Source organism: Ailuropoda melanoleuca, chromosome 3, assembly GCF_002007445.2.
Source record: "Ailuropoda melanoleuca isolate Jingjing chromosome 3, ASM200744v2, whole genome shotgun sequence".
NCBI classification, from domain to species: Eukaryota; Metazoa; Chordata; class Mammalia; order Carnivora; family Ursidae; genus Ailuropoda; species Ailuropoda melanoleuca.
In genome coordinates this window covers 84013605-84036567 of record NC_048220.1, presented here as the reverse complement: position 1 = coordinate 84036567, position 22963 = coordinate 84013605, and the positions used below count along the sequence as shown (strand labels likewise).

The following is a 22963-nucleotide window of genomic DNA, read 5'->3' as shown; positions in this document are numbered from 1 at the left end:
CTCCCAGTCTTTTTATATACATACTTTTAGGGGGTGTAGGGGAAGCAACTTAACATTTACTGTTGACAGTAAATCAACTAAATGGGATTCTTTTTTAAAAACATCTTTCTTTATCTCTTTATTTCAGTATCTGATATAGTATCATAACTACCCCTAACTATCTTCTCACTCTCATTCCAAAATCAACTTAGGCTAGCTCTTGACTCTTTTGTACTTTCTTTTCTATGCTATATTTTAGCACAGATGCAATCATATTATATGTACAACTTTGAATTCTTATTTTTTAACTTAAGTATTTTGCCATGTCCTTAAAAGTTTTTTAGATAAGACTTTTCAGTCTTTTTATTCTTTAATTACGAATATTTCAAATGCATGGAAAATTTTGTTGTCTTCAACTTGTTTCAGAACCTCTTGTTTTTATGTCTGTAGAAACCTATCCTAATTTCTTTCTTTTTATCTCTACAGAGTAAGGGTCAAAAATTAGAACCCATTCCTCATCGAAGACTAAGAATGGTAACAAACACCATTGAAGAAAATTTTCCCCTGGGGACTGTGCAGTTTTTGATGGACTTTGTGTCACCCCAGCATTACCCACCCAGAGAAATTGTGGGTCACATCATCCAGAAAATCCTGCTCAGTGGCTCTGAGACCGTGGATGTCCTGAAGGAGGCCTATATGCTTCTCATGAAAATTCAACAGTATGAACCTTAGATGTTGGTGAATCTCCTGGGGAACCTGGACTCAGGGCACAGCTTTCTCATGCCTAAGCTTGATTCAGCCAACCATTAGAGAGGGTGACTTAGTATGCCAGTGTTACTTGGTTTGCAAGTGACAGGAAACCCAATCCAAACTAGCTTTAACAGCTGAGAACAGAGAATTTAATTATTCATGTTACTAGAAACCTAGGAATAAGACTTAATTCAGTTCAGAATGGTTCCCGGGATCCATTTTTCAGCCCTGCTTTGCTCCTCTTTTCAGGATCTACATAGTGGTCTTCTCAACCTCCAGCTTTTATGAGAGAGAGAGAGTCCACTTCCTTACAATCTGAAATTGAGTCTTGTAGGCTTTAATTGGTATAACATAGGACATGAGCTCATTTTTGAGCCAATTACTGTGAACTGAAGGATAGAATATCATGATTGGCTAAATACGCTTCACAGCCTTCATCCTAGGATCCTGGCAGATAAAGCTAATGGGCTAGAGTAATAAAGAATTGATTTCTTCAAGACAAAATTGGGGTACTAATGCCTTCCAAAAGAGAAGTGGATAATGAAAGTTCTACTACCTTCTGATGACATGGTATCATCTCAAAGGGTGGGCAGGGGCACTAAGGATAAGAGGAGGTTTCAGTTTCTGTCATCTTCCACATCCCATCGCCTCTTCCACTGAACTCTACAGAATTCTAATTGATGTCATTTGACTTTCAGGCTACATCCAGCTAATGCCAAGACAGTGGAGTGGGACTGGAAGCTGCTCACTTATGTCATGGAGGAAGAGGTAACATAACAATTATGTGGGTGTATCTTTTGCACAAGTTTTAATTAGAAACAAAAGCCACGACAAATCTGGTAGTAAAGTCTGCCATTATTCTCTCCTTGTACTCCCATCCCCACCAAAAAATTCCTATTGAAATGGTGTAGCTGTCTTCCAATTCAAAATTAAGTACATTCCCTTATCCCTCTCCTTCTTGAGATCCCATTAAAAAGAATAGTAAATGAATAGAGAAAGATATAAATCCATGGCAATGAAAATAAGGGGAAGGGCAACAAATCTGAATGAAAACTAGAACTAAAGGAAAAGTAAGATTGTTACTGGTGAAACTACCAGAGAAAGCGACAGGCTATAATACATCCAGCCAAGGAGCAAGGAAATCTACCTTTTAGAGCAGAGAGTTTTCAGCTCAGAAACACAATATATATTAGAGGGTTGGAGTCAGACATAGGCTGTAAATTTGTTGAAAACTTGTAGATAGAACTGACAACCTCTCCATTCTTGAGTACAGAAAGTTCAGTCATCAAGCTACTAATTTCAGGCAAAAAGAGGATTTATTGTCTAAAAACATTGAATGAATCATCTGTCATAAACAAAGGCAGCTAGTATAGAGTTGGTATTCCAGAAAAAGTCTTCTGCGTTCTGACTTTTAGGGATCCCTAAACTGAATTGCCAGCTTTCTGTCTGCTCACCCAAAGCACTTGGCTGGAACAAATTACTTTCAACCTAGAATACTAAACCCAACCAAATGATTATTCAAGTGTGAGTGTAACATAAAGACATGTAGGAACTTGAAAAAATATCCCCACACCCCATTTCTTTGGTTACCTAAAGGTATGCGTCAAAAGAATAGGGAAATAATAAAGAGGGAGGCAGAGGATCCAAGGAACACTAGATCTAATCCAAGAGAATAATAAAGAGAGTTCCTGAAATTATGCTGAATAGCAGACCTAGAGAGCATTCAGTCCAGATTGGAGCAGAATAACAGGGCTTTAAGAATAATCTGGGAGGGGCGCCTGGGTGGCGCAGTCGTTAAGCGTCTGCCTTCGGCTCAGGGCGTGATCCCAGCGTTGTGAGATCGAGCCCCACATCAGGCTCCTCTGCTATGAGCGCTTCTTCCTCTCCCGCTCCCCCTGCTTGTGTTCCCTCTCTCGCTGGCTGTCTCTGTCAAATAAATAAAAATAAAATCTTTAAAAAAAAAAAAAAAAGAATAATCTGGGAAACATCACCAAGATGATAGACAAGGCAGCTCTAGGCTTTTGTTCTCCTATGGAGATGCCAAGTTAAGAAAAACATATGGACCAGAATAGTATTTTTTTGTGAAAACTCTGGAGACCAATTGAGAAGCTTCAGTACCCAGGAGAATGCATAATCAAGAAAGGACTCAATGAAAGGAATAGGAAATTTGGGGTTATTTTGTGTGTCCATGCCCCTCCCCTACCCAGCATAGCATGATGCAACTGGGAAGAAACCTCACATGCCACAGCTCCTCCCTCAGGGTGGAAACAAGAGATTGGACTTTGAATCCAGTGCCTCGCTTGTTAGGCAACTGCCCGAAGGATAGTTTTTGTCTCATTGACTCAGATCACTGATGGGAATAGTGGTATAATTTGGAAGCTGCTGAAAAGAGAGGTGAGCACTGCCACATGTTAGAGCTTCAGGGATTTTGTAGTTCTACAGGCAGGGGGCAGACGAGCAAGAGACTGCACTCCTGAGAAGAAACAAAGGCAAGCCATTTGGGAAATTAAGGCAGATAAAAGCAGAGATACAAGCCCAGAGAAAACACATCCCCAGAAACGTTCTGAGAGAGTCCAGAACCTTTATCCAGGCTAATTGGTGAAGATCTTACCCTGCAGGAACTCAGGAGATAGACTGGGAAGGGTGTTTGTTTTTTCAAATGCTTACCCTCAACAAAAGATTACAAAGCATACAGTTGTAGAAACTGGGAAATAGTCCCAGTCAAAGGAACAGAATAAAGCTTCAGAAACCAACCATAAAGAAACACAGATCTCTCAACTTCCTAACAAAGAATGTTTTTAAACTATCTTAAAAATGCACAAGGAGGGGCGCCAGGGTGGCTCAGTCAGTTAAGCATCCAACTCTTGATTTTGGCTCAGGTCTTCATGTGCTCAGTACAGAGTCAGCTTGGGATTCTCTCTCTCCCTCTGTTCTTGCACCTCCCTCCTGCTCATGTGTGCACACAAGCGTGCGCATGCTTTCTCTCTAAAATAGATAAATAAATCTTTTTAAAAAGTGCACAAGGAGCTAAAAGAGAGCAGAGATAGATAACTAACTGAAGCATGAAAATGATGCATGAACAAAATGAGAATATTAAAAAACTGTTAGAAAGAATCAAACATATTCTGGAGCTGAAAAGTGTAATAACTGAATTGAAAAATTCACTAGAGAGATTCAACAGCAGACTTGACAGGCAGAAGAAAACAGTCAATGAACTTGAAGATAGGTCATTTGAAATCATTGAGACAGGATCAAAAAGAAAACATAATGAAGAAAATTGAAGAGAGCCTAAGGGACTATGGGATATCATTAAGTGGGCCATAAATGCATTATGGAAGTCCAAATAGAAGAGAGAAAAGGGCAGAAAGCTTATTTGAAAAAATGACCCAAAACCTCCCAAATCTGAGGAAAGAAATGGACATACAATTTTATGACGCTCAACTCCAATAAGGTTAAACCAGAGACCCACACCAAGACACGTTATAATCGAAGTGTCAAAAGTTAAAGACAGAATCTTGAAAACAGCAGGAAAAAAGTGACTCACCATATACAAGAGAGCTTGTATAAGATTTTCAGCAGATTTTCATCAGAACCTTGCAAGTCAGAAGGCAATAGGATGATATATTCGAAGTGCTGAAGGGGAAAAAAAGCTATTAACCAAAAATACTATATCCAGCAAAACCATCCTTCAAAAATGAGGGAAAGCAGCAGGTGAGAAGCAACACATCACATACAGGATCTCAATAAGATAAAAAGGAGATTTCTCATCAGAAATTTTGGAGGCCAGAAGGTAGTTGGCTGATATATTCAGAGTCCTAAAGAATAAAACTCAACCAAGATTCCTTTATTCAACAAATTATTTTTCAAAAATGAGACAGAAATAAAGACATCCCCAGATAAACAAAAGCTGAGGGAGTTCATTTCCACTAGCCCTGCCCCGCAAGAAAGCCTAAAGGGAGTCCTCCAGATAAAATGAAACACTGAATAGTTACTTGAAGCCATATGAAGAAATAAAGATGTTGGTAAAGGTAAATACATGGGCAATTGTAAAAACTACTATTATTGTAACTACATTTTATAATATTTGGTTTTGTATATGATTAAGTGACTAATTCAAGTTTCATAATAATTAGTCTAAAAGCTAGTATATTATAACTTTGAAACTCCACATTTTGCTTTCTATATAATTTAAGACACTAATGCATTTAAAAGAATTATTAATTTGTTTTGCATGAAGATGTAGTTATGTGACATCAACAACCAAAAGAGTGACAGAGCTGTAAAGGAACAGTTTTTATATGTTCTTGAACTTTAGCTTGTATAAATTCAAATTAGAGTATTATAACTTTAGAATATTAAATGCAATCATGATGGTAACCACAAAGACAACAGCTATAGAAATACACAAAAGGAAATGACAAAAGAACTTAAACCTTTCACTATAAAAAATCAACTAAAGACAAAAGACGATGCAGGAAATAAGGAACAAAAGAGCTATAACGCATTTAGAAAACAAATAACACAATGACAGAAGTGCATCCTTCCTTATCAGTAATTGCTATAAATGTAAATGTATTAAACTCTCCAATCAAACAACATAGATTGGCAGAATAGATAAAAACACATGATCCAACTACATGCTATCTACAAGAAACTCACTTTACATCCAAAGACACAAGTAGATTGAAAGTGAAAAAATGGGAAAAGATATCCCATGCAAATAGGAATCAAAACAGCACAGGTGGCTGTATTAATATGAGACAAAATAGACTTTAAATCAGAAAATGTTATAAGAGACAAAGGGGGACATTATATATTACCTAAAAGGTTCAGTGCAGCTATAAGATATAACAGTCATAAATATTTATGTACCTAAAGTTAGACTATCAAAATATGAAACAAAAACTGAACTGAAGGAGAAAATAGACAGTTCTGTATTGAAAATAGACAGTTCTGTATTAATAATTGGAGACTTCAATACCCCACTCTCAATAATGAATAGAACAACCAGAATGGAAGATAGGTAAGGAAAGAGAAAAAATTAAACAATGCAATAAACCAACCAGATCTAACAGTTATATGCAGAATATGCTACCAACCACAGCATGCACCTTCTTCTTAGTGCACATGGGACATATTCCAGGATAAACCATATGTTAGGCCACTAAGTCCCAGTAGATTTTAAAAGGTAGATATCATATAAAGTATCTTCATTCTGTGAAACCAGCATCACCCTGATATTAAAGCCAGGTACAGACACTAGAAGAAAACCGCCGACCAATATCCCTTATGAATACTGATGCAAAATCCCCAGCAAAATACTAGCAAACCAAATTCAACACCATATCATATGGATTATACATCATAATCAAGTGGGATTTGTCTGGGAATACAAGGATGGTTCAATATAGAAAAATAAATCAATGAAATACACTACATTAACAGAATGAAGGACAAAAACCACATGGTCATTTCGGTGCAAAAAATGCATTTGACAAAATTCAACACATTTCATCATAAAAACTCTCAACAAACAGGACTAGAAGGAAATTACCTCATAAAAGCACTTTATGGAAAAACCCACAGCAAACATCATATTCAGTGGTAAAATAAACTTTTCCCGTAAGATCAGGAAATAAGGTAAGGATACCTACTTTTTTCTCTTCAATTCAACATAGTATTGGAAGTTCTAACCAAAGCAGTTAGGCAAGGAAGGGAAATAAAAGACATCCAAATTGAAAAGCAAGAAGCAAAATTATCTCTGTTCATAGATAACATGATATTATATGAAGAAAGCCTTAAAGATTCCACACAGAAAAATTGTTAGGGCTAAGAAACGAATTCAGCAAAGGTGCAGGATACAAAATCAACACAGAAAAATCAACTGCATTTTTGTATACTAACAATCTGAAAAGGAAATTAAGAAAACAATTCTATTAACAAAAGTATCAAAAACAATAAAATTCTTAGGGGTGATCTAACCAAGGAGATGAACAATTTGTACACTGAAAACTACAAAATATTACTGAAAGAAAATAAAGAAGACATAAATAAATTAGAAGATATCTCATGCTCCTAGATTGAAAGAATTAATATTGTTAAGATGTCAGTAGTATCTAAAGTAATCCACAGAGTCAGCATAGTCCCTATCAAAATCCCAGCAGCACTTTTTGCAGAAATAGAAAAATCTATCCTAAAATTCATATGGAATCTCAGAGGACCCTGAATAGCCAAAACAATCTTGAAAAAGAAGAACAAAGTTGGAGTATTCATATTTGTTTATTTCAAATATATTACAAAGCTACAGTCATCAAAACAGTGTGGTAATCTCATAAAGACAGACACATAGACATGTGGAATAAAATGGAGAACCCCCTAAAAATTTTGTGAGACCATTCAATGGGGGAAAAAATAGTCTTCAACAAATGGTTTTGGGAAAACTGGATAGCCATATGCAAAAGAATGAAGTTGGAACCTTATCTAATACCATATACAAAAATTCACTCAAAATGGAAGAAAGATCTCTGACATCAGACCAAAAACTATAAAACTCTTAGGAGAAAATATGGGGGAAATCTTCATGACATTGGATTTAGCATTGTTTTCTCTGATAGGACACCAAAGACATGAGCAAATAAAAATAGACAAATGGAACTATATCAAAGCTTAAAACTTCTGTGCATCAGAGAACACAGTCAGGAGTGAAAAGGCAGTCTATGGAATGGGAGAAAATATTTTAAAATCACATACCTGGTGTCGCTTGTGTGGCTCAGTTGGTTAAGCATCTGCCTTCAGCCCAGGTCATGATCCCAGGGTCCCGGGATCAAGCCCCATATTGGGCTCCTTGCTCAGTGGGAAGCCTGCTTCTCCCTCTCCCTCTGCTGCTCCCCGTTTGTGCTCTCTCTGTCTGTCAAATAAATAAAATCTTTTTTTAAAAAATCACATATCTGATAAGGGGTTAATATCCAGAATATATAAAGAGCTCCTATAACTCAACAACCTTTAAACATTTTACTACAAAACTGACAATATTAAAGGGAAAATTGGACAACAAAATAACCTGATTTTTAGAAGGGCAAAGGACTTGAATAGACATTTTTCCAAAGGTGATATACAAATGGCCAATAAGCATATGAAAAGATGCTCAACATCACTAATCACAGAGAAATGCAAATCAAAATTACAATGATTTATCACTTCACACCCATCAGGATGGGTACTATTAAAACAAAGATTTTTTTTTTAAAGATTTTATTTATTTATTTGACAGAGATAGAGACAGCCAGCGAGAGAGGGAACACAAGCAGGGGGAGTGGGAGAGGAAGAAGCAGGCTCATAGCAGAGGAGCCTGATGTGGGGCTCGATCCCATAACGCCGGGATCACGCCCTGAGCCGAAGGCAGACGCTTAACCGCTGTGCCACCCAGGCGCCCCTAAAACAAAGATTTTTAACAGAAAATAAGTAGTGGCAAGGATGTAGAGAAATTAGATCACTTGCCCGCTGTGGGTAGGATTATAAAATAGTACAGCCACTATGGAAGACTATATGGTGGTTCTTCAAAAAATTAAAAATCGAATTACCATATAATCCATCAATCCTACTTCATATATTCCCACAGGGTTATATATGTAAAAGAATTGAAAGAAGGGTCTTGAGATATTTGCACACCCATGTTCATAGCAGCATTATTCACAATAGCCAAGAAGTGGAAGCAACCAAAACGTCCACCAACAGATGACTAGGTAAACAAAATGTGGTGTATACAGATAAGATGAAATATTAATTCTGCTTCAAACAGGAAGGAAATCCCCCCATATGCTACAACATGGATGGTAGCATAATGAAGACAGGATACTGAGTGAAATAAGCCGGTCACAAAAAGACAGTATATAATTTGATGTACCCAAGGTGTCTGTAGTAGTAGTCACATTAACATAAAAAACAAATGGGAGTCTTGATCTCTGGGTCATGGTTCAGGCCCCGTCTTGGGCCCCACATTGGGCTCTATGCTGGGCAAGGAGCCTACTTAAATTTTAAAAAAAAATTTTAAAAACAAATAGAATGTTGGTTACCAGGGGCTAGGGGGAGGGGAAAAGTTCTGGAGATCTGTTGCACAGCTATGTGAATATACTTAACAATACTAAACTGTACACTTAAAAATGGTTAAAATAGTAAACTTTGTTGCATGTTTTTTACCACAATTTTTAAAAATTTTAAAAAGAAAGCAGGCAATAACAAGTGTTGCCAAGAAAGTAGGGATACGGGAAGTCCCATACATTGCTGGTGGGAATGTAAATGGTATAGCCACTTTGGAAAATAGCTTGGCAGTTTCTTTAAAAAATTAAACATAAAATTACTATATGACCCAGCTATTCCACTTCCAGGAACTGACCCCCCCAAAAATGAAAATGTATGTCTAATAAAGGCTTATATGTGAATGTTCATAGCAGCATTATTCATAATAGCCAGAAAGTAGAAACAAGCCAAATGTACATCAACAGTTGAATGGATAAACAAAATGTGGTAGATTTATATATGGAAATACTATTCAGTAATTTAAAAAAATGAGCTCTTGATACATGCTATGACATGGACAAACCTTAAAAAATATTAAGCTAAGTAAAAGGAAGCCACATACACAAGATCACATATTGTATAATTCTGCATATATGAAATGTCCAGAAGGGCAAATCAGTAGATTCAGAAAGTAGAGGAGTGTTTGCTTGGGGCTAGAGGTGGAGATGGGAATTAACTGTAAACAGGAATGAGGGATCTTATTTCAGTTATGAAGATGTTCTTTTTTTTTTTTTTTAAGATTTATTTATCTTAGAATAAGAGAGCACTCATGAGTAGGGGGAGAGGCAGAGGGAGAGAATTATCAAGCACGCTCCATGCTGAGCGTGGAACCCATTGCAGGGCTCAGTCTCATGACCCATGAGATCATGACCTGAGCTGAAACCAAGAGTTGGACATTTAACCAATTGAGTCACCCAGGTACCCCTATGAAGATGTTCTAAAAATTGATAGTCATAGTTGCCAAACTCAATAAATTTACAACAAATCATTGAATTGTAATTTAAAATGGGTGAATTTTTAAGGTTTTTCAATAAAGTTGTTTTTAAAAATGAAAAAATTGGAAAAGAAGGGTATTCTCAAGATTCAACACCATTCTTGAGGAGTTGAAAGAAGTAAAGTGTTCATTGTAGGCAATGTAAGGAGGATAAAAAAAGAAACTTGAGGAAAATCAAAAAGCTTCACAAGAAAGGAATGGTTTTCTCAGTATACTACTATATGGATTTCCATCATCAGTCCGTGGAAGGCTGCTAATCCCCACAGAAAAGGCCTTGTGACCCAGCTCTTTCTCTCTCTCAAAAGCACAGCCAGCAGAGTCTCTCTCCCGTGCCATAGTAAATAATTTTAACATAGTCCTCATACTGTAACCACTATGTAGTTATAATATTTAGAATCAATTTATATACAAAGCACAGAAGACAATTTTATTAGCCTTGACAGTGGAAAACAGAAACAGCGTAGAAGATAAAGATCAGGAGATGAAAAAAAGGGCTAGGATCTCTGAGAACAGTAGGGTTGCTATAACATCCTTATCTTCCCAAGTGGGGAGTCAAGAGATACAATCTATTGATGATGGAACATAAATCGAGATAGTTATTTTAGGAAAAGAAGCAGGGAAATGGCACAAGTGAGTTAAATCCTCTGTGGCACAGCAGAAGCCAATAGGTAATGTCTAAAGTTGATAAATCAAGAACTAGTGCTCAGAGCATTTTTTTAGAGATCTTTAGGGTATCTGTCAGAAGAAGGAGTTTAAAATTTCCCCTAGGGTACTGCAGGGGGCAAGCAGTAGCAGAGAGTGGTGTTAGTGGAAGACTTCCATCATAAATCTAGCACAAATACTTGATTTTTAAAAAATCATTTGCACCAGTTAATAAGGATTAGAGAAAAAATATACACATTTGGAAGACAAAGTTATCTATCCCCACCTCCTCTTTAAAAAGAAAGAAATTGTTTGTGCTTAAAATGGTCATTCTTTTTCCTGTTGACTAAACCGTACCCTAGTCCACAAGTGTATATTCTTAGAGTATATGCCTACCCCCCTAGTATTTGAAAAGTTCCTAAAGAGCCCAGAAATAGTTTGGGGCCTTATTCTTCGAATTTTCAAAGCCTGAGATCCTGGGCCTAGGTCCCAGTACTTGTCTCCCAGTAAAGGGAAACCAGCAAATGGTGCATGTCTGCTTGTTGTGTCTCGGGTAGTTACACTGGTTTTGGTAGGTTGCAGTTATCACCACGTAAATCACAAAGACACTGCAACTCAGAAGGGCAAGTTGAATAAGGTGTGGATCTGAGTTTAAAACAATCAAACAAAAATAAATTCATAAGGTCTGTGTGCCAGCAGAGCCCACATTCTTTATCTGCATAGGTTGGACTTTCTCAGGATCATTTCACCTGTAACAAAACCCAACTCCAACTTGTTAAAACAATAAGGATATGCATCAGCTCATGTTGCTAGAAGTTTAGCAGTGGTGTGGACATCATGGTTGCTTGATCCAGCAGCTCAACAGGGTCATTTAGGAACCAGTTTTTGTCTCTCTCTTCTGATATCTACAGTTTGGGGTTTATCCTGAGACTGATAGTCGAGTTCAGTGAGGGAGGGACTTCTCATAACTATCTATCTCTTAAAATTAGAAACTCTATAGTCCTGAGCCTCCAGACTCCGGGACTACCCTGTTTTCCCTGTTTTGTAATGACCTAGACCACCTGCTGTCTCTCCGGAACTTCTTTTAGGTACAGACATACTTGTTGACACATGGCCTTCCCTTGGACTTCATATTAATGAGAGCCCAAGACTCACTGTCATCAGGAAATTGCGAGGAAATCCTTCTCATTTTTTTCTCCCACAGGGACAGAATCTGCCTGGGCGAGTCCTTTTTGTGCGTTATGTGGTACAGACCCTGGAAGATGACTTCCAGCAGATCCTGAGGAGGCAGCGACAGCACCTGCAGCAGTCCATCGCAAGCACCGTGCTGTCCTGCGACAAGCAGCCCCACAATGTCAGGTAACCAGCCCTGAGCCCAGGGGTGATGGGAGGTCGGGGCCGTAGGTGGGCAGCTTCTCAAGGCTTGAGAACATTGGGTGGATGAGACTATAGTCACTCAGTAGTGTAACAGGGATACGTATTAAAACAATAGATGATTCTAAAAGAAAATCTCTCTGGACCAGCTGTGTGTCACGCACTGCAGCCTTCGTGGTTTTTCTCAAGACCATCTGATGTCCTTTGGTGTATTTCAGAATTGTCCAGACAGCCTCAGGAGACCCAAGGGGATACCTTAACTTGTGTAAAAGTTTTCACAGCTTTTATAAACCTCAGTTTATTTCCATCTCCCTGAGTAACTCAAGATAACTCTCATTTGTCACTACTAGTTTCTGAGAAGAAATATATGATAATAGGTCACATGGCTAACAATACAGTACAAAAACACTAATTTATGGAACATAAGAAGTAGGAAGATTGGTAGGAGAAGAAAGGGAAGAAGAAAGGGGGGTAATCAGAAGGCGGAATGAACCATGAGAGACTATGGACTCTGGGAAACAAACTGAGGGCTTCAGAGGGGAGGGGGGTGGGGGGATTGGGATAGGCCGGTGATGGGTATTAAGGAGGGCACGTATTGCATGGTGCACTGAGTGTTATACGCAAGTAATGAATCATGGAACTTTACATCAAAATCTAGGGATGTACTATATGGTGACTAATATAATACAATAAAAAATTATTATTAAAAAATGGTAGCTGGCAAGCATGTATTTTTGTAGAATCAGGGCAAGAGAGAGCTTCTGGAAGCTTCAGAGCAGGGAGATAGCCATATCCTTATATCAGTGGGAGAAAATGTAATTTCTAGGTTGGTGATCTCAGGCTGGAATTTTCCTCCTGAAACTGCAATCTTGCTTTTTTGGAAATGGTTCTCACCAGACTAAGGTACAGCATCCCTTTTTTACCAGCATCATTGGAACTCTTGCATTCATATTTACATTCCCATATTTCTTGCATGTTTGTGAAAAATAGTTTTCTATGGGCCAATATGGGATAGTGACTATTCTAACTGCTTTAATAAAAAAGGAGGAAGCTTCATATTGTTTTGAGCATCAGCCAGCTTCCCCACTTAGTTTGCATGGCCGTATTCATTTTCCTAGATGTGGCATTTTATGTAGCTTAAATGTTAATTATTATAGGACAGGAAATCAGTAAGTAGAGAATCTACAACGAGCACAGGATAGCATAGTTGGTTTTAAGTAGAAAAATAACAATTTAATTAATGAGAGCAACTCTAGCAACCATTTTGCTTTGTGAGTGTAGGCACTGGATTGAGGGGGAGACGGGAGAAACAGACCTACCTGATCCAGTCATGTCAGTTGCTTTCATTTCAGCTTCATACCATGCAGAGTGTTTTGGTTTAAGGTTTAAAGATAGGCATTTGTGGGTTTAAGGTTTAAAGATAGGCATTTGTGGCTTCTAAGTCAAGCCAGATCCTCGCTTTTGTTTTTTAATCAATGAGAAAAATCATCTGTTCAGATGGAGGAAAAACCTGTTGTCTTTGATTCACTAAGAGATGGATATTAGATTGAGGTTGTGGTTACACAGATGTATACATATATTTATCAAAACGCATCAAATAAAAACCTGTGTGCAATTTATTGTATATAAACTATACCTCAAAGATGAGTTTTTGTTAATTGAAGTATCGCTGACACACGATGTTAGTTTCAGGTGTACAACATAGTGATTTGACAACTCTATATAGAGTGCTATGCTCACCACAAGTGTGGCTACCGTCTGTCACCACACTCATATAATATCATTGCGTTCCCTATGCTGTACCTTTCATCCACGTGACTTATTCATTCCATAACTGGTAGCCTATATACCCCAATCCCCTTCACCTATTTTACTCATCCTCCCACCCCTTGCACTCTGGCAACCACCAATTTGCTTTCTATATTTATGAGTCTGTTTCTGTTTCATTTTGTTTTTTAGATTCCACAAATAAGTGAAATCGTATGGTATTTGTCTTTCTCTGTCTTACTTCCTTTAGCATAATACCCTCTTGGTCCATCCATGTTCTCACAAATGGCAAGATCTCATTCCTTCCTTTGGCTGAGTAATATTCCAGTGTGTGTGTGTGTGTGTGTGTGTGTGTGTGTGTGTGTGTAGGTATATATATATAGATATAATAAAGCTATAGATGTATCACATCTTCTTTATCCATTCATCTATTGATGGACACTTACATGGCTTCCATGTCTTAGCTATTGTAAATAATGCTGCAGTGAACATAGGAGTGCTGTTCTGAACAAAAGATTCACAACAGCCATGTTTCCATTTTGAAAAGGAAAGAAAACTTTATTATAATTATAGAAACCTAATAGAAACAGAAGAGGAAAGGGATCTACACATAGATGGAAGGTAATAATAGGCAATAAATGAGAATAAGGCAAAGTTACGTCAAATTGGGTACTTACAACATCCAACCTCATCATCTGGGAAAGCCCCATGAAAACAGCCAGGCTGGAGTCCCAACTGGGAAGTGTGGGCAGAGCATCCTCCCATCAGGTGAGACTTCTGACTGACCACTCCCATAAGAGCCATATTTATAGGGCAAATAACAGAGTTTGAAATTAAACATTTGTTTGCCTACAGGCAGTTTGGAGCAAGCTGCATTTCCATGTTATCATGTTTCTGTATTTTCAAGGAGCCTGGGCTGTGTGTATCTGCCTCCCCTCCAGGATTCCATTCCAGGGAGCCAGCCCAGCATGGAGCAGGAGGGGATGTGAGACAAGATTTGTAGCCCTTGGGGCGCCTGGGTGGCACAGCGGTTAAGCGTCTGCCTTCAGCTCAGGGCGTGATCCCAGCGTTATGGGATCGAGCCCCACATCAGGCTCCTCTGCTATGAGCCTGCTTCTTCCTCTCCCACTCCCCCTGCTTGTGTTCCCTCTCTCGCTGGCTGTCTCTATCTCTGTCAAATAAATAAATAAAATCTTTAAAAAAAAAAAAAAAAAAAAGATTTGTAGCCCTTAACGTCCAGAACAGAAGGGCCAGTTCTGACTTGGAGGCCCGATAATGTATTTCAAACAACCAGGCTCCCAAGGTTATTCACACAGCATGAGTCTCACAAACAACATTCCTCAGCCTGCCTGTGTACTTGCAGGTACAGATGGTCTGTTATGTGGGACAAGTCACAAAAACATCTATCCATACAGAACAGGTACATATATCTTTTTGATTAGTGTTTTCATTTTCTTTAAATACCTAGTAGTGGGATTACTGGATCGTAATGGTATTTCTATTTTTAAATTTTGAGGAACCTCCATTCTGTTTCCCCAGTGGTTGTGCCAATTTACATTCCCAGCAGTGCATAAGGATTCCCTTTTCTCCACGTCCTCACCAGCATTTGTTATTACTTGTCTCAAAGATGGGAGTTTTTAAAAAGGGAGAGACGGCAAGTCAATCTCTGTATTACCCTTTCTTATGGGACTTACTTTTCTTTTTTAACTGTGCATACAACGAGTAAACTATTTCTATAAAATTTAAGAAATACATTAGTTCCCAAGTCCCCTCACCTGCATTTTCCTTTCCCGCAAGAGTAATCACTTTACTCTTTTAAGTCATTTTTTGGATATTTACCTGTATATGACTAAATAACATGCTTGTGTTGCTAATTCTTGATTTTTCATGATTAGGTATTATTTGTTGACTTTCCATATGAAGGATAAGAAGTTAGCTCTTTTTCCTCCCTCCCTCCTCCCTGACACACATATTTCCCAGCCCCCATACTATTAATTGATTTATATCATAATTTTCTTCAGATCAATATTCCATGTTTCTATTTTTAGGACTATGTATGCTAGTCAGAGTTGAGCCAAGTACTGAACTATGATTACTTTTCCTTTCATTCACACCTTTATGTTTCCTTAGAGTTAATAATTGCCTTATTTTTAGTTCCCCTGTATTCTTTGTGCATATTGGAGGTCAACCCCAAATTCTCTGTTTGGTCTAAATCTCCCCTCAAGATGTTTGTGTGCAGTGGGTAGTCTCCTTCGGTCTGGATTGGTTGTCCTGTTTGCCACTTATTATCATAAAGGTGAGAATTTCCTTTACCTGTTTCCAAAGTTGGATCTTCTGTTTATTTGTTTGTCCTATATCTTCTCATTCTTGGTTTACTCCCTCATTTTGATGGTTCAGTCTCCAGTAGCTTCTTAGAAATGAATGTGGGAAGTAAAATTTTTGAGATCTTATATGTCTGAAAATATTTATCTTCCCATATGTTGATTGATAACAGTGTAAGTATTTAGATTAGAAATAGCTTTTCTACAGAACATTGAAGGAAATCTTCCATTTTCTTCTAGCTTCCACAATGGCTGTTAAGAAGCCATAAGTTACTTTGATTACTGATTCTTTGTATATGCCCTAATTTTTTCCTCTGAAATTTGTTAGAATCCTCTTTTTGCCCAGTATTCTTGTAAATCTTTATTCATCCATTGTTCTGGGAATTCAGTCTAGAAATATCCTTTATTCCTGAAAATAGAGTTTTTATTTCTGTTACTATGTTTTTAATTTCTAAGGGCTTTTCCCCCTTGTTTCTAAATATTCCTTTTTAAAATTAATAAATAATATTCTGTTCTTGTTTTCTTCTTTCACGGATCCATATATTCTCATATCCTTGATGATACTAATGATGGCTTTTGTTTTTATTTATTCTCTGCATAGTCTTATTTTCTCCCAAGTTGCTTTTTTTAGGGGGAGGGGAGAGTTGGTTTTAGTTATTTTGGTCTTTATCTCTCTATCTCTCATAGAATATTTCCATAAATGTCTGGTAAACCTTGGTAGTCTATCCAAGTTTAAAGGTGACAGACCGAACTGTTCATGGAAGCTCTGAGCACCTGGGAGGACTTGCCATTTCTGTACTTCCCTGTAGGTGGAACTGACTGCCCATTTCTTAGAAAATACCTTGTCAGTGTCTTCAGGTCTTTCCTCTTGGGCTGGATGGGTTTTTCAGAGAAGACTTCCAATTTCCTACATAAAGGGTAAAGACTGGGATGCCAGGTTTTTGGAAGACAAGTGTGGGAAAATAGCAAGGGTCTCTGTGTTCAGCATGCATATGTTCACTTCGTGCCACTGTTATGCTTTGATGCCCTTGCCTCCCAGCTGTGCCTGGTATCCTAGTCCAAAGACCCTCTGTTTTCTCTTTCCACAATGTTAACCTGTAGTCTAGAGTCTAAAATTTTCTTAAAGAGCTTACAAACCATTATACTTATTTTCCCTTATATCCTTTCACTCTCCTTCAGAGAAGCTTTGCACTGCCATTTGCACAGCTTATTGAAGATTCTTTTTTTTTTTTTTTTTTTGGTAGATAGGATTAAATAGGATTGCTCTTCTCTATTGCTGGTTTAGGATTCAGCTTTCTCAATTCTGCGAAGTCAGTTAAAATCCATCCCTTTGCTAAAGTCATAGATTAACCCCAAAGATACGGACGTAGTGAAGAGAAGGGCCATATGCACCCCAATGTTCATAGCGGCATTGTCCACAATAGCTAAATCGTGGAAGGAGCCGAGGTGCCCTTCAACAGATGACTGNGCTGCATTGTCCACAATAGCTAAATTGTGGAAGGAGCCGAGATGCCCTTCAACAGATGACTGGATTAAGAAGCTGTGGTCCATATATACAATGGAATATTACTCAGCCATCAAAAAGAACGATTTCTCAACATTTGCAGCAACATGGACGGGACTGGAGGAGATTATGCTAAGTGAAATAAGTCAAGCAGAGAAAGACAATTATCATATGGTTTCACTCATTTATGGAACATAAGTAGGAAGGTCGGTAGGAGAAGAGAGGGAAGAAGAAAGGGGGGGTAAACAGAAGGGGGAATGAACCATGAGAGACTATGGACTCTGGGAAACAAACTGAGGGCTTCAGGTGGTGGGGGAATGGGATAGGCCAGTGATGGGTAGTAAGGAGGGCACGTATTGCATGGTGCACTGGGTGTTATACGCAAGTAATGAATCACGGAACTTTACATCAAAAACTAGGGATGTACTGTATGGTGACTAACATAATATAATAAAAAATTATTATAAAAATAAAAAAATAAAATAAAAACACCAAAAAAAAAATAATCATCCTTAAACATTGGGGAGGGTATGTGTTGTGGTAAGTACTGGGTGTTGTATAAGACTGATGAATCACAGACCTGTACCCCAAATAATACATTGCATGTTAATTTAAAAAAATGAAAATTAAAAAAAAAAAAGAATCATCCTTAAAGGGGCACCTGGGTGGCAAGGTCGGTTAAGCATCATACTCTTGATTTTCAGCTCAGGTCATGATCTCAGGGTTGTGAGATTGAGCCCCACAACGGGCTCCATGCTGGGCATGGAGCCTGCTTAAGATTCTTTCTCTCCCCCTCCTTTTGCCTCCCCGCCTCTCTCCCTCTCTTAAAAAAAAAAAAAAGCATCCTTAAAGCATGACATACTTACCTTATCTAGTTAATTGGTTACTTTTGATTGTGTAATGAGCATCTCTTAACCCACCCCCCAGATCGAAGGCTGGGACCTTAACAATTACGTGCATCTAATCATACGTCCATCCCCCTATCACTTACTTTTGCACCTTCCTGCACCCCAAGTGATCATAATTCTGTATGTTCATCATTTCCTTTCTGTTTTTATGTAGTATTATTATAACTAAATGTGTTCCTATAAAGTATATGTTTATATTTTAGTTCCTTTCGGCTGTATATTAAAGTATATCATGCTATACATAATCTGCTGGGACCTTTATTTTTCATTTCATATTATAGAGTACTAAGGTTTGTCCATACTCTTACTTGTCACTGTAGCTTACTCATTTTCACTACTATGTAATATTCTATTTTGTGATTATACTTCATTTCCCTTCCATCTTCTAAAATTTCACTGTTGTTGTCTCCCCTCCTTTTCTCCTCTTCCTTGTGGATTTTTAAAAGAATTATTTCCTTTATCATCAGTGGGATTTTAGGAGGGAACAAAATTAGAAGTGTGTATTAAATCCACCATTTTTACCTGGGTTACCTAAGTGATCATCAAAAGTAATTTTGGGGTGCCTGGGTGGCGCAGTCGTTAAGCTTCTGCCTTTGGCTCAGGGCGTGATCCTGGCGTTATGGGATTGAGCCCCACATCAGACTCCTCCACTATGAGCCTGCTTCTTCCTCTCCCACTCCCCCTGCTTGTGTTCCCTCTCTCGCTGGCTGTCTCCCTCTGTCAAATAAATAAATAAAATCTTTAAAAAAAAATAAAAGTAATTTTGACTATGTGAGATGTTTTTACCTTACTGACTCTTGGGGCCTTCACCCTGCATAAAGTATGACTCCATTGCACATACTCTAAACCTCAGTTATTAGCATTAGCGGATGACACCTAATCATAGAAAGCCAGTAAGGATCTCTGTGGTCATCCAGTCTGACTTTCCATCTGCTCAATTCAAGTTCCTAATCAGGAAGCCACAGATAGTACTCTTTGACCCCAGAGGTACCTTTCAATAACAACTCAGAAAAATGTCAATATTTCATTAGCTTTTGTAACCTTACTGCAATTAAATGTGGGGTTTCCATTAGACTTGTTTAAATATTGACAATCACCTAAGAACCCTCTTTGTTGCCTTTGAAATCTAGGGCCCTCAGAGACCAGGTTAAGGCTGCAGTTTTGAGCACCATACAATAAGACACAAGTTTAAAAATTTTTTTTTCTTATCTTTTTTCCATTGCAGGGATGTCATCAAGTGGTTGGTCAAAGTAGTAACTGAAGACGGATTAACTCAGCCCCCAAATGGGAATCAAACCTCTTCAGGAACAGGAATCTTGAAGGCCAGCAGTAGCCATCCTTCTCCCCAGCCCAACCTGACAAAGAACACCAGTCAGCTGTAAGGGGCAGGCACAAGTTGTCTTTCCCAGGGCTGTTAGGATTTATTGCTTTAAAGAACAGCAGCATTCCTAAAAGAAGTTTCCACAAAATTAACAAGCCCTTGTAATGTAGGCTGATTCTTACTAAAGACTATCTTAGTTCGGCTGCAGGCTAAATTCTAATGCCAAAGTTAAGCAAAAGCAAATGCTTTCCCTTTCAGATGAATAGGACTTCACTAAGTGAACATAAGTTTGCAAAGCTGAAATAAAACAAAAGCTAGGAGATTCCATTTCCTGGATTCCAAGAGACAGTACAGGGTCACAGCTACTCATCACTTCAGCTGACCACTGATGGAAGAGAAGGAGTCATGGATACTGGGTGTCCCAGCAGCCTCTAGTCCTCAAGGACCTTCGTGTCTCTCCTCCAGGCCTGGGAGAAGAATAGCAGTTTAACGTGCAGATTCCAACACGTTATAACAGCAATGGCTCAGACCAGGGAGGGCCCCGTTACCTCAGACCACACTGAAAAGAGAGTCCTAGCATTTCTTTTATGGGGTTAGAGTGGTTTTGGCATTTTCTGAGAGATGCCAGGATTTTCGGATCCAGAACTGTCCTTGCACAAGTAATTCCTATTCCTTGTCAGTCGTATTGTTAAAAACCAGTCACACTTGACACTTCAAATACAGCATTTGTGCCTAAATTCACAACGCTATTTTATAATCTAGTTGCACCAATCCGATTTTCATATAAGGCCTATGGGTTTTAACTAATTTAAGAGACAATCTTGTATCTAAAGGGAGAATGTTTAGAACAATAAAGCATTTGCTTGACAGTGTGGGGGAGGCCCTAGGTTAGGCTTATCCTACATCCCCAATATATAGACCCAAGAGAGAGGCAGACACTATTTCTTCAATGGAAGAAAATCTTTATTATAATCTAAATTATCACTGTTACTTATTATAAGTAAATATTGCTAGAAATTAAAATAAAGCCCTCTAAAAGTCAATTTATCGTGATGTTAACAACAATAGGCACTACCATTTACCATTAATGAGTGTGTATCTGCCAAATATGTTACACGGCACTCAAAACTTGATGAAGTAAGTGGTATTATTCCCCCTGTTTTAGAGATGAGAAGACTGGGCTCAGAGCAGTTTAGTAATTTGTCAAAAGTTGACCAGTTTGTCATCACAGAGCCAGAATCGGATGCCAGAGCCCCTGGGCCACGTATTGTGTTACTGACTGCAGATTTTCTGAAAACAGCCCTTTCTTCCATCACAAATAATAATGCATGTTAAAAAAAAAAAGGCTGACTTCAGGCCAGCCCCATCATTCTGAGGGGTAGCCTAGATTCTTTCTGCCACATCAGCCTGGCTTTCTCCCACATTTAGGTCTGAGACTGAACTTAGTAAAAGATAATTGTAAAGGAACCAGTGACAGGAAAACTATATGGTAAATACGTATTTTTTCATGTTTCAAAGAAATTCGAATAACTGATAGTCATTCTGGACCTGTTTCTTCATCTGGAAAATAAAGAAGTTATAGGTTAGATGATCCTTAAAGTTCTCTAGATCCTTAAGATCAGATGTTTCTATTTTTGAATTTAAAAGTAGCTTGCTTTTACAGCTCAACCACAGGTTCTGAGAGGTTCAGATAGTATGATCTGGCAAGAGGGATTCAGATAGGTGAAATTGCTAAATAAAAGCCTGCTGATAGCTTGAGTAGTTCTCTCTGACCTGGTATGTGCTTTACAAGATCCTTTAGTACACAGGTGGGGAGCTCCCAGCCAGCCGGGTGGCTCCTTGCCAGATTCTCCCACTCACTTGTGTTCTATGTTCCGGACACAGGATTGTATGTCAGCTGCAAAGGATGCTGTCCATAGCCGTAGAAGTAGACAGGACCCCCACGTGCAGCTCCAATAAAATTGCCGAGATGATGTTTGGGTTTGTGCTGGACATTCCTGAGAGGAGTCAGAGGTGAGTCTTAGTTTTGTTTCTGTTTTATGTTTTGGGAACAGAATTTCTTTTTCTTTTTCTTTTTTTAGGATTTATTTATTTATTTTAGAGAAAGAATGAGCAGGGAGGAGAGGGTGTGGAGGGGTGGGTAGGGGCAGAGGGAGAGGGACTCAAGCAGACTCTGCACTAAGTACAGAGCCCAACCTGGGGCTTGATCCCACAACCCCAAGATCACGACCTAAGCCGAAACCAAGAGTTGGATGCCCAACTGACTGCACCACCCAGGTGTCCCTGGGAACAGAATTTCAAAAGAAAATTCCAAACAGTAGTTAAATTGGGAAAAAAAGAGGTGGAGAGATAGTTCCTGTCTCTTTAACCTTTTGAAAAACAGAGGTTCTCAACAAATTATTTGCAACTAAGGCATAATTTCTTGAAACAGGCAAGATACCATAACTGGAGCCTACAGTTTCTTACTTGACTCATTTGGCTAAAAACTTTATCATCCCTCAAGTTTCAGCTTTTCCCTGATCCTCAGCCATGGAGCCTGATATAAATGTTCACTAAAGGCTTAATGGGTGAATGAAATCAGCATGTCCGATATCAGGGGAAGAAGAGGTAAGCCAAGAATGAAAACAGTTGGACCTGTAGAATAAATCTGATAGTAAGAATAAGGAACTCAATTCCTCTAAGCATGAATTAGTAAAGTATTACCTTAGGAGATAAAGAAATAGAGTTCTTGGCTGGGACCAGTGATTCCTCCTTGTATTCAGTAATTTTAGAATCTAGAAGAAAGGGGCGCCTGGGTGGCACAGCTGTTAAGCGTCTGCCTTCAGCTCAGGGCGTGATCCCAGCATTGTGGGATTGAGCCCCACATCAGGCTCCTCCGCTATGAGCCTGCTTCTTCCTCTCCCACTCCCCCTGCTTGTGTTCCCTCTCTTGCTGGCTGTCTCTATCTCTGTCGAATAAATAAATAAAATCTTTAAAAAAAAAAATCCAGAGGAAAAAAATAAGTGATTGAATATGAGTTCATGAATAGCTGTTAGCACAGGAAATAACTATGAGAGAGTCATTGTACAATAGTGACCCTATTATCTCTATCAGCTCTATGTCTGTCTTCTCATGCCCATCCCCTAAACTTCCAGTTGGCAGCCAAGACTATTATACAGTTCAGGTTCCTCTGTTAAAAGAAAATGTCAAATCAAATAGTACTGTGATCGAGATTTAATGAAAATACCCCACTAAGATTAAGAAAAACATTTATTGGGTCCCTGCAATGTGCCTGTCATTGTCACATTAACTCTCATATTTTCATTCAAACTATGATGTTAATTTAAC

General features: G+C 38.5%; 1 protein-coding gene across 1 annotated transcript in view; it reads left to right on the top strand.

The window, feature by feature from the left end:
* SIMC1 (SUMO interacting motifs containing 1) overlaps positions 1–22963 on the top strand; it is a 45532-nt gene that overhangs the window by 4469 nt on the left and 18100 nt on the right. Inside the window, exons 3-7 of the mRNA XM_034655655.1 lie at positions 466–698; positions 1428–1497; positions 11646–11800; positions 19541–19693; positions 21521–21649. Of these exons, the coding sequence (XP_034511546.1) occupies positions 466–698; positions 1428–1497; positions 11646–11800; positions 19541–19693; positions 21521–21649 (740 nt within the window). The remainder of the gene's footprint in view (positions 1–465; positions 699–1427; positions 1498–11645; positions 11801–19540; positions 19694–21520; positions 21650–22963) is intronic.